The sequence below is a fragment of the Gadus morhua genome, chromosome 12, assembly GCF_902167405.1.
Source record: "Gadus morhua chromosome 12, gadMor3.0, whole genome shotgun sequence".
Lineage (NCBI taxonomy): Eukaryota > Metazoa > Chordata > Actinopteri > Gadiformes > Gadidae > Gadus > Gadus morhua.
Genome location: NC_044059.1, coordinates 9,211,088 through 9,229,755, shown reverse-complemented (window position 1 = coordinate 9,229,755; position 18,668 = coordinate 9,211,088). Strand labels below are relative to the sequence as shown.

General features: G+C 46.4%; 1 protein-coding gene across 1 annotated transcript in view; it reads right to left on the bottom strand.

Moving 5' to 3' along the window:
* The window catches only part of ptprsa (protein tyrosine phosphatase receptor type Sa), a 170,607-nt gene that overhangs the window by 92,575 nt on the left and 59,364 nt on the right, over window positions 1-18,668 (bottom strand). Inside the window, exons 5-6 of the mRNA XM_030372990.1 lie at window positions 2,389-2,577; window positions 233-241 (exon numbers count right to left, since the gene is read on the bottom strand). Of these exons, the coding sequence (XP_030228850.1) occupies window positions 233-241; window positions 2,389-2,577 (198 nt within the window). The remainder of the gene's footprint in view (window positions 1-232; window positions 242-2,388; window positions 2,578-18,668) is intronic.

Genomic DNA, 18,668 nt, shown 5'->3' with positions numbered 1-18,668 from the left:
TGTGTGTGTGTGTGTGTTTTTGTGTATGTGACAGGAGAGAAGAGAGAGAGAGAGAAAGGGAAAGACAGAGGAGGGAGAAGACGAACTGCAAGAAGAGGGGAAGGATAGTGTGGGGGGAGGAGGAGGAGGAGGAGGAGGAGGAGGAAGGGGGGGCATGCATATCGGAGCTGATTTATGCCATCTGCCTGCAGGAGAGTGTGTGGGCTCTCTGAGCCTTCCGTGAGACACTTACCGAAGGCTTCTGGAAATGACCAACAGAACACAAAGTAAATAGAAAGAAAAGAAGAAGAGAACAGGACGTTTTAGGGTGAGGTTTAAGCGAGCGTCAACAGAGTGAGAAAAGAGGAGAGAGTTGGGGGATAATCGCTTCGCTGGTTACTTATTTACTCTGCATCCATATTAAAATAAAAAAGTTCTACTGTTAATCACAACGGATTACATTTATGTTTAGGGATTATTTTTGAATTAGAATTGATGCATTTAAGTAGCTTAATTCAAATTTGTTATGGTAACATTTTACGATGTTTATTTGACAGTTATTTTCCAAAAATGGTTAATCGTTGAATTCTAAACGGAGAGTATGTCGAGTTATGTGCAGCAATCTTTTGGACAAAAGGGACAAAAGACAAGACAGTAAGAAAGACAATCACCAAATCTGCTTGGGACAGAGAGAGAAATAAAGGACATAGTGAAACAGGTGAAACATACAAATGAGACATTGAGGACAGAAGACGACAATTAGCTAATTCCCCAGTCAGCAGCCATCATGGTCTACACATAATTACAAGACTAACCCAACCATTAAATATGTTATTTACAGAAACACTGTTGATAGAATGCCATAGTAGCAACATAACAGGCTTCCTAGTGGAAAAGCGATTCTACTTTCCTTTCTGTTCATTAATATGTATGTATTTATGAGAACATTTGACCATCTGCCAGTCAAAACACAATCATAACCATATTATTTAAATTCTAAATGTATTCTATGTATGTTATTAATCACAGTCAAGCTGATTTTTGGATCCATTTGCTAGGAACATTTAGAAAGGAAGACTGTTTGTAACTTTGTAAATGGAACAAAGCTCCTTCGAATGAATGCTAAAGCCATTAGTAGTACGTTCCATTGAAATATTAACAATAAACTATTTCTGACACTGGAGACTTCATAATGGAACAACGGTTCAACGCAGGTATCCTGAGACAGTGCTTAGCTAGCCAAGATCTTAGTCCAGCGATTATTTAGCTTAATGTGTATGACAGTATTAATGTGTTTCTGAGCCAAATGAGGAGGATCTGGAAGTGAGAGCAGAGGATCCTTGTGCTAAAAGCATTAGCAAAAAGAACCCCAGTACTTCCTACCAATCCCCTGGAGTTCTCCCGTGTCCTCGAGCTAAAGTCAAACGCTTTGGCTAGCAGCTGTGTGTGTCTCTCTCTCTAAGTATCATAAGAGCAGCGACTGATATCCCCAAAGGAAGGGGGGGGGGGGGGGAGTACGAACCAAGAGCTAGCCCCACCAGAAGAGGGTTGACAGTCGCTAAACTTTTCAACACGAACGGATTTGTATTTCTCCTTTTTATTTAGCTAAGCCGGGAAATACGAAAAAAATTAGTTTGCCTTTAAAACTAAGAGCACAGTGGTAAGTCGCTGATAGAGAATATCTTAGGTTCCCAGGAGCCTTGAGTTGTGGGCCTGCAATGTCAGGCAGCACATAGGCCTACATATAAATAAGTGAAGGTTTGAGGGTTGAGCCATCGATTGTGTTTTAGTGTGAGGCTCTGGAGGGCCACAACTAGGGCAGGGGCCTGTATTTAGCCCATGCCTGGCTTGATATACATTTGTGACAGAAAATCAACGTGGACCCATTGGATTTTTTCTGATGGGGACAAATCATCGACCTAAAATATCTACCCCAGGTCGCCCGGGGCCTCTCCGCGGCCCGTACTTCATTAGCGTTATAATTAGACTTTGCTTTACTGGCCCCCGTCGGATGGTTCTAATCAATGGCAACAGGACAAACCTCTACCAGGGCTGTAGTGGCGGTAGACCATCCACCTTGCCTCTTTGATAGCAAGGTGTGCTCTTCAACTCGTAAAACAGGTGAACAACGACCCTGATGGCTATTCTATTGTTGAGTTGTACGGGTGGATTGATTTAATGTTAGACCACTTCCAAGGCAAGTAGAGTAACCTATTGTACGGTATTGACGGCAGGACCGAAGGTGCTTCCAGTCATATTTCTGTATTTTTTCCCTTGATACGACAAAAAAACACATCGATAATAAGACCTAGAGCTAACGTTTAGCATCCGGAAAAAAACGGAACTTTGAAGCGTTAAACGTTCCGTTAACACACCAAGAGCTGACACACCCGGGCGGGGGGTCCTTACCGGAGCGCAGCTGTTTGATTCTGCCGTTACTTGCGTTGGGGTCAATGGGCAGGAAGTCCTTGTACCAGGTGATCTCTGGGTCAGGGTTCCCGCTGGCCGCACACAACATGGTGGCCGTCCGAGTCCGCTCCACCACCTTGAGCTGAGGGCCCATGTCGATGTTGGGGAACCCGGAGGGAAGCAGGTCCTCTGTGTGGGGGGGACAGGAAGAAGAAACAACCGGGGTTAGGACACTCACAGAAGCACGCGGATTCGGCTTGTTGGGTTTAATGTCGTGTTTGTTGGCCGGGCGTTTATCGTTTAATTGTTGTTTGCTGAGAAAATAGCAATCATTGGTATTAACAGTCTTGCTCTCTGTTGGTTTGGGTTAAGTTGTTTTCTTTGGGCGCCCGGGGGAACTGGGATTAACGGTTCATCGTCTTGCATCAACAACAGGCTGCTGGTCGCCGCGACACAGCGCAAAGAGTCGGAAAAACGTGTTTGATTACGGGTTTGATATCTGTAATGAATGTTGGACATGCTTCATTTCTAATTTATTTTGAAAAAGGGGAGAAAAGGAGTGTGTCAGGGCGTGAATCAATTTACATCTTAACATCAAATTATTGAAATCAATACTTTTCTGGGTTTTAATGTAGCACTCTTATTGCGGTGGACATTGCACAAAGTTAATCGCTTTCTCTGTGGATTAGATATACTTGGACAAGAAATATTCCTAATTAAATTACAGTTTACATTTGTGTTTACATGACATCTATACAATGCAATACTTAATAATGAATGAAATAGGCCTAGTTGCATGAAAGAACATTCCATGAGGCTGCGACTCTTTGTGTCACAACGATTAAACTCGCTTCGTGTTACTGGACTGGAAATCCACTGTAATAAGCCAATTACAAAGAAACGCGTTATCAAAGGCTTTGGTATCTTCCAATCTCATTCTCAACCCCTAAATCCCCTAAATAGAGCCAACCATAACAGCCTTCTCCAATGAAGAACCAAAGAAAAACTAGCAGTTCCTGACACTTAATCTCACTCAATGCCCTAATCCTAATTTAATCTGGATCACTGTGACATATTCACCAAGGGAATGCGGGATTAGGGCCCTGTGATGTAGACAAACAAATATGTGAGGCCTGAAAACCCCAAAACCCCAAAACCAAGCCTGGGCGAACCGTACAACAGACATTCCTCCCATTTAAACAAATATTAACAATGTACAAAAAATATGGAAACCTAAAAGCCTAATAATTGTTATTATTAGGCAGGGAGAGATATGTTGACAGAGAAGGTATGGTATTGGTGTCTAACAGTCTGACTCCAGTTAGACCCAGGGTTGACAGCCATGCTTTCTGTGTATCGCATTTACTTTGGTCACAGTGAAAGCCAACATCCATTCTCCTGTTAGTTCAACTGACCCAGACTTCCAAATGGCAGTTGGTACCAAAAGCAAGCGTCGGCCCCCCTGGTCTCTTTCCATTGATCCCACCCTCGACTCGTGGAAAAACATTGCCGTGCACATGCTAGCGCACAGGCGCCCATCCATTAACCAATTAGACGCGCTAGGCTACACAGATGCTGCCCAGCTGTTGGGGGTGTGTAACCTTCCACACCGTAGCAGACACCACAGGCAACCTCTTGAAACCATAGCTCTGAGACATTACGACATTATGTCACTCTGACTCACTTTGCTTTATTCTGTTTTTACCCACTTTGTGTTGATTTATTTGACTATTTTCTATTTAGTCGTATAGCAGACTTTACACTTTAGTCGCTAAAGAGCAGGGAAGTGCTCAGACTCTCTCTCCAGAACGGCTATAGGTCGGCGGAGGACATGGGGGTAGGCGGTGATTAACTTTGTGAAATTCCAACCGCCACAAAAATGCTCCAAAACAAAATCCAGAACTCGATTGATACAAACAAATCCATATCAAGACGTTAATTACTTCAAGCCACGACACATTCTTTGCCTCCCCAATAAGTATGAAGTCAAGCGTTTCCCGCGTTCACTTCAGACATTAACTCCGTCACCAAACGAGTGATCACAGTTCGTCCTTATTTACATCCACGATTGAGACGTTAAAGACCCTGTACGATAAACCCCCAGGACGGTAGCAGCAGCCCGGGGCGGAGATACAGAGGGAGAGGCTTTCCTCCCCCGGGCCCAGCCGACGGGCGCTACCCCACCCTCCTTCCCCTCCCCCACCCTCCTCCACCCTCCCCCACACTCCTCCCCCTCCAGCAGAGCAGCACCCATGAATATTTCAGCGGCAGGTTAAATGCTGTAGAGGCGCGTTGACGCTGTTTCAGCCTCTGTACCGGCACTCGCCCATCGATTATTAACCACCTCCTGTGTATAATCTCTTTGTATCTCGCTCCCCGGGGGGGCCACACGCAGGGGTGGGGTGGGGGGGGGGATACAAGAAGTAGAGGCCCTCCAGGACAGGAAATAAGTGACATGATCTCACCGCTGCAGTGCTAGTCCAACGCCAGGTGTTCATGTTTTGAATTTGAAAGGGCCCTTAAACAGCGCAGCTCTTGCTGCTGTTGCTGCTACTGTATAGCCGGCTCCCTATGGCGAGTTGTGTGTCTGTGTATCATCCAACTGAGCTACTACAACTACTACTACTAGCTGTCTGGTCTACAAGCACAGAAAAACCCATCTGATGTTCCCCAGTCCTCTCGGCGTGCTTCCTTTCACTTTATCTTCGCCTGGGTGGCGGTTGGAGGAAGTGGTGGATTCTGACCCCGGCACAGGGCTTATAAAACACAGAGAACATGAAGCACACCCAGTGAGGTTTGAGGTGAATTAAAGCAGACACGCGGTGGGGACGCCTGGAGGTTTACTGGAGGACGGGGAACAGGCGCCAATAAAACCAACCAGAAACAACAAACTAACAACACTGTTAAATGTCCCCACGCCCGTCTGAGATTTCACTGAATGAAAAAAATTAAAAAAGCAAGGTCATAGCAACCAATTACAGAAAAATATAATTATACATTCATGACACGTTGTCGCAAAAAAACTAAACAAATACCAACAAATATTGTCCTGTTAACTAAGTGCTAATTTTTTTAAATGCTAGCCTTCTATCCTGACCAAAAAACAATAGAAACAAATATTGTCCTGTAAACTAGGTGCTACAATTTTAAACGCTAGCCTTTTATTCGGACCGAAAAAGAATATAAACAAATATTGTCCTGTAAACTAGGTGCTACATTTTTTATTCGCTAGCCTTCTATCTGGACCATGTTCAACACAACCCTCGCCCATTAGGCCTGACAGAAATATAATCCCCGACTGGTCACTCTGCCTCTGGGTTGCCAGACCAATCATCACAGCAGCCACGGGCTCAGCTGATCAACTGTCTTCAGCCCCTTCTGCCACGGCCATTTTGTGCGGAGAGCAAACTTCTTTATATGCATTGCGAGATTGATTTGGACAAAGAAAAATGGGCTGAGACCACAGACAATTTTGTGTTGGCACCTGCCGTTGGCCGGGCATCTGGACCAATCAGATCATCCGTCTCAGCCTTCTGTGAGCTGCTCGGACGCCAATGATGATGCAGTGAAAGGGACAACAGGTTTTTTTTTATTTAGCCCACGCTTTTATCCAAAGCGACTTGGGTGAATTAAGATAAACCAGTGCAGTATCTCTGTTCAAAACAAGCAGGCCTGCTCCGGGTGTACCGATTGCCTGCAGCCTTTGCGGTCGCTGCTCGCCAAATTCTAAAGAGCCGCTCCTCCTAACAACTTCACACTCGACACTCCGCTTCCTCGGGTCCTCAGAGGTCCAACCGGCGAGTAGGAAGTCGATCGTATGAACGGATGTCGAGAGAATCAAAGGGATAGACAGAGGGACCGACAAGACAGACAGAGGCTCCTCTTATCATAGGAAGACGTCACTCAGGAACAGGGTGCGGTCGGGGATCCTTGCTCCAGTTTGCCTTTACAGCTAGGCTACGGACAAGGTGGATCAAACGCACATATCGGTAACGACTATCACCCTACCAATAACAACTATCTTATCAGCCGCCATTGTAGATTTTGATTTAAATATCATTACACAATACTGATTCATACAGAAAAGTACGATGTCTACAGTACACACCTTCCGCAAATAAGTCAGCATGCCTCCTGCTGTGCGTGTGCGTGAGCGTGTGTGTGTGGGTGCGTGAATGTATGTGTGTGACTGTGTGTGCGCGCGCATGATTTTGTATGCATGCATATTACATGTGTGCCCATGTGTGTGTGTGTTTGTGCCTGTCTGTCAGAGAGTAATCGTCCTTTTTGTTTAGTGTTTTTCTTTCTAAGTGTTTCAGGCGCAGAGTGGGTCCAGCGCAGAGACGCGGTCATTACGACCGATTGCCTTTAATTTGCCGCCGTCGTTTAATGTCATTACACAGACGACAGGTGCAAAAGCCTCTTATCAACCGGCCGTCCATAATCCACCCACACCGCACTCTCACACACGCACAGCTCTCGGCCCTCTGAGCAGGCAAAAACGCAACCCCACTTAGCCACACAAAAAAAAGTCAAGTTCATTTGACCCATCTCGAATAATCCTGTTTGCAGTGATTCACTCCATCATCAAATTATTTCCCATTTTGGCTAATCTGAGGCCGGTACAGTCATAGCGGTTCAGGGCAAGGCATTACAGCGCAACAGAATGATTCACAGCCTGGCCAATTTGGTGATGCTTTTATCCCGAACTCGAAGGACGTTTACACTGAGGAGAAAGGAGGAGGGGGGGGGGGGGGGGGGGGGGGGGGGGGTTTACAAAGGTAAAGAGTGGCATTTACCGTTGTGGTGTTAGCGCTACGCTTCACAGACTTGGTGATAACAGGAGTCTAATGTTAAGGCTGCCACTTGTGTTATCTTTTGAGCAAGGAATGGAGGGGAGATACTGCAATCAACCTTTCCGGTTCAGTAAACCATAAATTATAATATGATAGAGAGACAGATTGAGAGTGGAAAGAGAGAGAGAGAGGATGGGGGAGCGAGAGGATGGGGGACAGAGAGAGACATAAAACGCCAAAGGGAGCTCGACCATCCCTCCCCCTATTACTCATAGTTTGATTTTCAATTACTGAAATGATTTCATTTCATCAGCTGCATAATCATCATCAGGATGAACACACATACACAAGTGGAGTGAGCGCTTGCATTAAAATGAAGTATCGCCCTGGCTAAAGAAAGGAGTCAGAGAGCAATAGGGAGAGTGTACGTGATGGACAGAGGGTGTGAAGATTTGAGAGGTTCAAATTGTGCTGCCTTGTTTTCTTTTATTTTGAAAATCACATTGAGCCCGGCGGGAGTTTTGCGCTTTGTTTTCAAAGATCAGCCCAAAGCTGCGATGTCCCATGCTTTGTGTTGCATGGGACAAGGAGGCCGACCCATTCTTCCTGCTGAATCACCATTGGTCTGCCCGGGGAACGGGGGCAAGGCTAAGAATTACAGAAATGAGTCTGTTGTGCCGAGAATAGAGCGCTTTTTGGCGGCCATTTTGTACGGCCACTTTATCCACCTGCTCCGGGCGGTCCCTCTCCGCCCGGCTGGGCAGAGGAGGGAAACGGATGTTATAGGGTTGGGGGTGAGGGCGGGGGGGATGTCAACTCGCCAACTCAGCCGCTCGTTGCCATTTTTGTAGAACTTTTTAAAGAAAGACAGTTTTAAAATGGGGAAATTAAAAGGCAGGGCCAGCTGTTTCGGTGTCTCTAGGCTTTTCTTCTGGTTGTTTTGTTCCGACGTCAGCCTCAGTCTTGGGTAAACTGTCATGAGCCATTGAATTCAGAATCAAGAAAAAATCATCAGCATCTATAATTCAGTCCTAGGCCTGCCTGAAAAATGCCACAGATAAATAGAAACAGTAATTGTATTAATATCTCTTACATCTCATGGGTTAACCTAGCGATTGTTAGTGCATTGAACTTGGTTCTATGGACATCCTTGATGTAGCGACAGCGATAATCTTTTTCACTTTCTACTGCCAAATGTACTTATTGTTAGTCGCCTTGGATAAAAGCATCTGCTAAATGCCCTAAATGTAGATGTAAATGTATTCTTTGATGTTCTTACTAACTGTTGTTCTAATAATTAATTATATACATAAAAAAAACAAATAAACGTAATTAAGTCAACCTGAGTTGTTAAAATGACAACACGCCGAACACCAACAGATGTTAGCTCTTTTGATTTCCCTCAGCAACAAAACAAGCAATCAAAGCCACTGCATGTGGTTGTTAGTGCATACAAGGACAAGGCCAGCATCATTCAACACTGTGTTATTGTACACATCCCCAATGAAAAGGTAATCAAAAGCGGCCAGCATTGCGTGTCTAGCCAGCAGCAAATAGACCCTAACCTTCGTCTCCGTGGACTGTATTGTTTAAAAAAAAGAACATTAAAGCAAGTTGGTAGCTGGGCTACTTTAGAAAACTATTTCTGATGTTCCATACCATCACTCATAAACATTGTTAAAGATCGATTGTACATATGTATGGCTTTGCAACAAATTGTTATACGCATTAGTTAATCCCATTGCTCATGTCGCAAATATATAATCATTACAATGTCCCTTATCCGATGTTCAGAAGTGCTTTCCCTCTAAAATACTTGTTTGGCCTTTAAGTATAAATGTACTTGTTCCAAATAATGACAATCAAATTCCATTAACCTCCATCAAGCAGCAATTAGCCTTTCTCAATGTGTTGAAGAGGTCATTATTCCTTTACGCTGCGGACTGTATTTCAGTCCTCTTTCAGAGTTATAGAATTCATGTCTAAAATAATATAACATAATAATATGCTTTACTTCTATTTTTACCAATGGCTGCCTTTTCTCCTCCTACACAATAGAGACGACTCCTAAGGGTAACACACACCTTGTTATGAGGAAACACATACACACACACACACACACACCACACTTTAGACTTGGCTAGGATTTTCTAAGGCATCCGTCGTGCTGTTACACAGTGGGGACACACACACACACGCACACACTCCATCTGACTATAAGTGCTCCTAGCCTGCAGGGCCAGCGACTCACATGGAGAAACGGTGAAAAATAAAACACAGAGCCCTTCCTCCTCCCCTATGGCGCTACACCGACTCTGTCATGGCCGCCAGAGACCAGAGACCAGAGTAATTGTCTGGGAAAGGTTTAAAACCGTCTCTCCCAGCCCCCCTGAGGAGCCCATAACCTCATCCTCCCTGAAGGACTGTGTATCCTTTATATACAGTGTGTGTACACACCGAAGACAGAAGGGATGCGTCTGTCTCTGGCTTGCTTCCCCCTGCCTCGACTCCCCCTCCCTCCATCTGAAGCCATGTGCCTCGCTGTTACCCGGGAGTCTCAGAGGGAGAGACACAGGAGCCGTTACAGGAGAGACCAGGGAGAGACCAGCCATCTCAGACGAACAAACACCTTCTCCTGCTCCATCTGTGTTGTGCGCTACACAACTGTGTTGTTGCGTCCCCGTTTATAGACCCGTTCACTGAGGTGTTTGTTGGCTGGTTGCGTCACGGGTAAAGCGCGGACGCAGGTTCTTTGACGCGAGCGAGGGCTGTTTGGTGCGGTCGATGAGATGATGAGGATGAGAACTATGACGGTGATGAGGAGGACGATGATGTGCAATGTGCGCGGACGTCGATCCACTCCAAAGAGGTGTGGGGCCAGATGAAATACATCGATAATAACTGCCAGCGTAACGACAGTACCCTGAGGTCACATCAACCGACTACGCAAAGCACCCAACGAACCCATGAACTCACCGACTCAATGAGCACATCATGGGAGCGCTGCAGGAAGTAGACAGGGGGAGGTATATCCGGGAACACCGTTCCAGATGTAGAGTGCTCTCCATTAACCCGGGCCGATTACAGCTCTAATCATAGGGTTGAGCCCCCCCCCCCCCTCCCCCAGCTCCCATCTCCTAATGCGCTCACCGCCCGACATTATGAAAGTGTTCATATTAACCATCCAAAGGGTTCTAATTTCTTCGTTCTACCTGTATGGACGGAGGGGTCAGAAAGGACGCACGCGGCCAATTGCTCAGTAACGGAAAACTGCCTTTGATGTGAATTAAGTGGAATAAATCGCTTAACAACGCGCACAACAGCGACGGCGTAGCGGACGGATGTGGGCAGCAGCTTTGGGGAAATGGCGGCCAGGCGGTAAACTAATTCCAGCGCCCCTGCCCACCGCCACAATGTCATCATCATTTCCTGTGCAAAGTGCTTTTTCCAGCAGAGGAAGACAACATTTTTTTTCTTTTTACAAATCTCCACATGCCTTGACCTCTTCCTCCCGGCAAACTCTCCAAACACACACACAGAAATATAACAACACTTTCATGAATATCAATGGGATATTTAAAATGTTGCGGCGACAACACGCCACGGTGTAATTCAGGCGTTATGAATTGCCTTCTCTCCAACCTGTCAACTGGACCTGTCAACTGTCAGTAATTTCCCAGTGGTCGTTGTTTGTGCTCATGCTTGCTTGCTTTTCCTTTTCAATTGCTTCCTCAGGGTTCAGGGAAGAATAACGGAAACGATTCAACACTGTTGTGTACATTGTTGTGTATCCTCAGCAAACGGAAACGTTTTAACAAAAAAATCCCCCAGAAGCCCAAACATCTTGTCAGAACCGGCGCCTCATAAAACAAACGTCAGTCTCAACGGCGGTAGAACAATTTGCGGCCAAGGGTTTGATCAGCCTGACTCCGGCTGACATGAGGTTAAAACTAGAGAGCTTTCGCGGATCAGTTAGGACAGGACGGAGGCATTAACCGCGAGATAGACGAGAGATTAGGTTAGTACTGAATCTAAGGCAACAACATAAAGTGTCCCCACCCCCTTTCAGACTTCAAGAGATCCTTTAAACATGAACAGCTGCTGCTCATTGCTGATGATACCTGCTTCACAAACATCAGCTCTGAGATGAGTCGAGGCGGAGCACAGGGTCAAGTTACACACCCACGCACACAGTCTGTCTCTCTCGCTCTCTCTTAAGAATTCTATACAAAAGGGGGTTTGACCTTCTCATTGAGATTGACTTAAAGCGAGTCTTTGATCGCCAACGTCATGCCGACTTACCCACAACTTCCTGACATTTCCATGATGATAAAAAAAGAAATAAACGTTTTTCTCTGCTGTTTGGTCATTCAAAACATTAGCTTCTGAAACAGGAAACAAGACGTAACTCCGCCCCCTTGCAGTTTTTTGGTTTCCGGCCCCGCCCCTGCGCCGTCTCCCCCCTGAAGTCCTGCTAGGTTATAGAAGGACCACTGGAGGTTCCCAGATTACCTCTAACCCACCCCTGTGACTTCCTGCCTCATCCACAAGCCCTCTGACCACTTCCTGCCCTCACTGTCCGACACACTGACACCTTGACGCCTTGTCATCCCCCCTCAGAGGCCCCTGACCTTCAGCCCCCTGTTTGGTCCCTCTACCATACAGCCGGGGGGGGGGCCCCGGTGAGCTCATGACCTGATGCTGTACTGCCAGGGGCCCCCCAGGGGGGCCCCCGACCAGATGGCTATGCATGAAACGAGGCTGGCCCCTGGATCGGGGCCCGCGTCCCTGCGCTGCTCGTTATTCATGAGGCCCCTCCTCGCCCCGGGTCATCGCTCACGCCGTCGCTACGGTAACCCCCCTGGCCAGGTGATGGTCAGTGACAGCGGTGTCACGGAGAGCCCAGCTCATGTTTAAAACAATAAAAATGGAGGGGCATCATCCGTCCATCGTCATGGTGATGGAATGGAAAGGACGAGGACGGTTATAGATATGAAACGAGATAAGGATAACACTCAATCTAACCCCAGGGGTTTCCTTCTGACACATTTTAACATATCTCCAGATCAAGAAAACGGAGGGATGGAAATGAAGCACAAAGAGAAGTGGAAATGGGCTCTAATGAAACAGATGGATACCTTCTCCAGCAGACCGGGTGCCCTGGCCAATCAGACTAAACCAGCAGTGGTCCCCATCCAATAGACACCGATCTTTCAATTGAGTAGTCGCGGCCAAATCTTGGCCCCCGGCTCTCATCAGCAGAGCATCCATCTATCTGAATTCTCTGTGGGGTAATGAACGACGTCTGGCCTGGTTTCCAAATCCATTCCTCCTGGTTCCCCCCTGGTTCCCCTTCTCAGAGTTTTTTCTATTTCGGCTGGCGGTGGTCAAGTGCGGTCCTGGAAGCAGGTCAGCTCGACTTAAGCGGCCATTTCATCAAATTGATGGCAAGTGCTTGTGAGTCATCACACCGCCTTTGACTGGTGAACTCCTGCCAGCAACACCTCAGAATCCAAGCATCGCCCCTTACACACAATGACACAACCAACACAACACTACACACACACACACTCAACTCGAAATCCAACCTTCCCCCTTACAGACACACATAACCCCACCTTACGACCCGCATACTCAGACTACACTTCCCACACGCACACACACACACACAGACACACACACACACACAAACCAATCAAACATGATTACTGCTGTCCAGCTCCTCAGGATCAAAGGATTTAGAAGTCATAGACCCTAGTTCAGCAAATTTCCTCTCAACCAACTCTTTCCACAAGTAAAGCTGTGTGTGTGTGTGTGTGTGTGTGTGTGTGTGTGTGTGTGTGTGTGTGTGTGTGTGTGTGTGTGTGTGTGTGTGTGTGTGTGTGTGTGTGTGTGTGTGTGTGTGTGTGTGTCTGTGGAATCACTGGAGTCTTCTTAAAACAGAGAGTAGGTGACAGCCATGAAAAGCTGACAGAAGAAGGATTTCAGAGGGGAGAGAGACTTTGAAAAAAAAAGAGAGAGAAGAGAAAGCAGTAAATCTGTCAATAAGATGGCGGGGGAGAGAGGCTGCGGGCGCCAGCCGGCCTTTAACGGCCATTTGTCCTCTGGGGTCGGCTGCTCTGTCTTCTCCTTCCGCCGTCAACAACAAAAACCACCACCACAACAACAACAACAACAACTGCAGGTATGGCACCGTGCACCACCACAGGGACTTGGGTCATCTGAACTGTAGCTTTCCTTTGTAATATGTTTATCTCTATGTCATCTTTAAAACTCAATGCAAAGGCCTAAAGATGCACCGTCTCTGCTTTCCTTTTCCTTTCCCTCTCGCTGCTTTTCCTTTCCTGCCACTCCAACTCACTCACAGGCTATTGAGCTGTTTGGGTGCAGCACAGGAAGCTGTCCACTACTGTTTTCCATGTAGGACGTGGACCGGAATATGATGATGAAGATCGTTTAAACGCGTCCCCCGGGAGGAGAGAGGCCCATCAACGGTTGTAAAGGCCAGCGGCGCTTCACGGTTTGGTTAAGAGTTGGCAGAACCAAAAGGCTTGGGACTGTGTAAAGTGCAGAATGGACATTCGGGCTGGGCGGTTTTCAAGGGGGTTTTCCTTGGGGGAATTTGGGAGGATAAATTGGATTAAAATCTTCCAATTTAGTTAGAGCAGCTTGTCCAGGCATCACCTGACCACAGCTTGGCTAGCTCTGCGTATCTTTACATATTCGGTAATCTGGTGTTGGCAAGATGGTGTCCCATGGCAAACAGGCCAATGTTTTATGCTAGACTTGGGCTAGCATCTAAATTTGGATTCAGGATCCAGGTGAAGTCAAATCCTGTCGTCTGTTCTCTTTCCTTCCATCTCTCTCAGTTTCCCCCTCTCTCCCTCCGGTTGTTTCTGTCCCTCTCTCGCTTACGTGTCTAATCTGTCTCTCCCTATTTCTCCCTCCCCCTCTTTCTCCCCGACAGGTGCATGTCGAAACAGCCAGCTTTTCGGTCACCGTCTCCGCCTCTCTCTCTCCCCCCCCCCATGCGTGCGTTGTGATTCTCTCTCTCGCTCTCTCTGCCTTTTCTGCTCCCTTTCCAGATGTTAGCTTTCTTCAGAACTCAACCCCCCCCTGCTGTTCTTACATTTCTACTCTAGCGCCGAGGCTATTAGCAGCCAGGCTCGGTCTAAAAAACACACAGCTGATGAGCTTCTTCGATGCAACACCAGCACCCGGCAGACATCAATACTAATCTGCGTTGGACCTTTCACCACCGGCCCTGTCCGTCGGGCCAGACCCAAACACAAGTGAAAAGAAAAAATGGTATTCAAACAAGAGAAATCTGGACCCTTTTCTTCATATACCCTCCGTGAAATACCCGGGCACGAAAAAGTGAGGCTTATAAAAAACTACGACATCATGTGACCGCCAGGCACCGTGAGTGGATTCCAACCGTCTAATGAAACTGAATTACTAGCAGGAACCAAAATCGTTCACCATATCAAGTCTTTTGAAGCGACAACAAGAGTAAATCATTCCAGAATAAAGAGAGGGATTAGTATAGATTAGATAGTGCATTGTCCTCGCTCACTCAATCACGCACCTCACTTTCTTCATCAGTTTCCCTTCGCTTTTGTCCCCCCCATCAAGCATCAATCATCGTCTCTTTCATCGCTCCACCGCTATATTACTCCATCTGATTATCTCTTTTGTTAACGGATTGTCATCCACCATCCCTCACTGCTGCCAGTCTGAGGAGATCTGTTTAACGGGCTTATTAGGCTCATGGCTCAACCTCTGGTCAGGGTCCACGACCTCTGACCCCCCGGTCCCCTCGGACCTACCCTTGATTGAGACAATTAAACTGAGACAGAGACAGAGACACAGAGACCTGTTGTAGTCATAGCTACAGTCAACCATTTAAGAAAGAGTAGGAATCAACAGAATCAAGAACAACAGGAAGTAGAAAGATAAAGGTGGGGAGGAGATATAGGTGAATTTGTATGACAACTTCAATATTTACTTTCCATGCCAATAATGTTCTTTTGAATTGAAAGAGCGAAAGATAGAGGGAGAGCGATGGGGGGGAGAGAGAAAGCAATTACATATACAAACATCTACTAGCCTGATTTTGTATACACCCTTCCCTTTTGAGCCTGAAAGGCACAGAAATACAGACAAAGCATTTAAAATTCTCTCTCTCTCTCTCTCTCTCTCTCTCTCTCTCTCTCTCTCTCTCTCTCTCTCTCTCTCTCTCTCTCTCTCTCTCTCTCTCTCTCTCTCTCTGTGTGTTACGTGTGTGCGTATGTTTGTGTGTATGTGTGTCTTCATGCTATGCTCTGCCTCCCAATCACTCAAAGTGGTGTCTTTAATTACCCAAGTATACACATACTTAAAGGCGCAGTAAGCAGTGTTGTCGCTTTCAGCTAACTTCCTGTCCCCTTCTGCAGTTAGCATTCCCCTTCTTCCTACCCATGTCAAGATGAAGGCGGGACTTGTAAAGACTCCCGTCTCTCCTTCCTCTCTTCCCTCTTTTCCCCAGGCGTATTCCTCGCTTGGCGTGTTTGGTTGTGTAAGCGAGTACACTTGTCCTCCAAAGTCCAGTTAGTATCAAACTTGTGAACACTAGCTGTGTTCAAAATAGTTCCCTATCACGGATATAGTGCACTATATAGGGTGCTCGCCATTTTGTAGTGGTGTTTGAATTCTCAGTGGTAATTTCATGCACTATATAGTGGACTTAAAATACCCAAATTTTGAGTGTACATACGATGTGCCCTACATGTTACTCCCGTATACCCAATGCAATGCGTCGTGTTTTTTCCGGAGGAGAAGAAGAAGCTGAATAACCGCGAAAACAAATACATTTAATGATGGAGTATGGCGACACATTAGTGCCATAATTCACTAATGTGATAAAAGATGCATTCGGGCGTATTATATTATTCCACTCGCGTAGATATTAACTGCGAGCGCGCAAATGATCTCTGCGCGCGCAAAACAGCCTCTCGCGCGCGCAAATTACCTCAGCGCGCGCAAAACAGCCTCTCGCGAGCAGCAAATTACCTCAGCGCGCGCAAAACCTCTCGCGAAAGATGTTTTTACGCTCTCGCTCGAATTTAATTTTGGCACTATGGGGGAGGGAACCAAGGCAGGGCGGGCTTTCCTATGACTGGCTGTTTCTGAAGCGCGATATTTGATTGACAGCCCTCCTCAGCTCTCCTCTCATTCAATTCTAGGCTGCCCCTATACTCATAGAATCTAGAGTTACAATAAGTAACTATCGTTTCAGCCATTTACTGTACAATTCAGAATTGAATGAGAGGAGAGCTGAGGAGGGCTGTCAATCAAATATCGCGCTTCAGAAACAGCGTCATAGGAAAGCCCGCCCTGCCTTGGTTCCCTCCCCCATAGTGCCAAAATTAAATTCGAGCTAGAGCGTAAAAACATCTTTCGCGAGAGGTTTTGCGCGCGCTGAGGTAATTTGCGCGCGCGAGAGGCTGTTTTGCGCGCGCAGAGATCATTTGCGCGCTCGCAGTTAATATCTACGTGTGTGGAATAATATAATACGCCCGAATGCATCTTTTATCACATTAGTGAATTATGGCACTAATGTGACGCCATAATGGAGTCTCCGGCTTTTGTTTAGAAATGACAACAATTTATTTGGGATTTAACATAGAAAATGTAACATTCAAAATTTATTTAAAAAAACTTAACATTCAATATCAATACAACCTCCAGCTTTCCTCCTGAGTGCCCGGTTTGTTTACATGATGTGGGCGCATCTGTCTGCGTCACGAAAATACCCGGCGCGTTTACTGACACGAATGACGTTTAGGAACGTTCAGCGTAGTGTGCGAATTCTCGTTTGTTCTTTCCCTATATAGTGCACTATATCATGAACACTATATAGGGAATAGTGAGTGAGTGAATAGGGAACGATTTCAAACACAGCTACTGTGTTCCGTACCCTAGCGCGGATTAGTGAGCCGTGCCCGGGTCCATTTGAATAGGTGGCCACCAGGACGTTTCACATGCTCTTTGTAACACGGGAGTGGCCAGGCTGTTTAATTGGCACTCAAGCAGGCGCCAATCTCATCCATTGAGCTGCAGGGGCAGAGCTGATAGAGTAGGAAAGGCAGGCTGCTAGATGGTCATTTTCCCCTGACCTGGCGCACAATGATTGGACTCTGGAGCTGGGTGAGACTGCACACCTGTTGCAAATTGAGCCATCAATGTGCACAGGTTAAGCCAGCCATCCCACCCCCCCCCCCCCCACACACACACACACACACACACACACACTCCTGGCCACATGGAGTACCAGCAGTCATGTATCATTGTCTGCAGACCTTACAATAAACCGGTGTCAAGTCTGAAGGAGCCCAGTTAAAGTCACTGTGATGGAGTTTCGCAGCCGTCCATGCTTGTAGCATGGACATTGCTACAATCAATAATAGAAGGCATCGTTCATGTGTTGGCCCCATTGTATGGGTTTGAGATTAGCGATGGCGTGCTTTCTACACCAGAGTGACGACTTTAAAGGTCCCATATTATACCACCAGGTGTGAGCGTGATTAGCCGTTACAAGCCGTTTTGAAAATCAGTCTCTTCTGACATAACAGTTGGGTGTGTCCGCAGCACCGTTTGCTACAGTCAACTGGGAAGGCTGGTAGACTGATCTATCCAGCAGAAACACTCACTTGTGATGTCAGAGGGGCAGATTTTCAAAACGGCTTGTGATGGCTAATCACACTCACACCTGGTGGTATAATATGGGACCTTTAACAAATGTCTTCTTCGTCTTTACGTTTACAGGCGGAACAGGCACCAACAAGGTGCATACCGCCCCCTACTGTTTCGTTGTGTGTGTAGATACGCAAGAGTACTCAGGCACAGAATAACATCACTAATGTGAAGGCTTAGTGGTGGGAGACTGTTAGGTGTGAAAGGGGGGGGATCGTACTCCAGTAGGGTACGAATCAATCGCACTTAATATGAAAACGCCCTAACACTCGTGGAAGAAATAAATATTGCTCACAGAACCTTGACGCACGCACACACACACACACACACACACAGGAGGGTTGAGAGAGAAATAAACGAGGCTGTGGTGTGAAAGCGCTATAGAGCATGAACAAAAGAAGAGGAAGTGGGAGAGGAGATAAATGTTTCTTTCTTATCGTACATCCTTACCCTAAACTGTCTAACGGTAATCTAAATTTCATTTTTTACCGGCTAATCCGTTAGACTGCAAGCCGTGATCAGTAGTAATTTCATACTTTGAGTGACAACGGCCTGTATTTAATTATACTAAATACGATCTTGTCTGATTCTTTGGGATTTCCCGAGCATCTAATATAATCCTTATGTAAGCCTATCTATTGAAAATCTATAAGTTGTGATAAACCTCTTCTCTATCTATACAAATCTTCCTTGATCTTCATCTTCTCGCTCTCTCTCAGAACATTTAACCTTTTGACCTCTCAAGTCTCT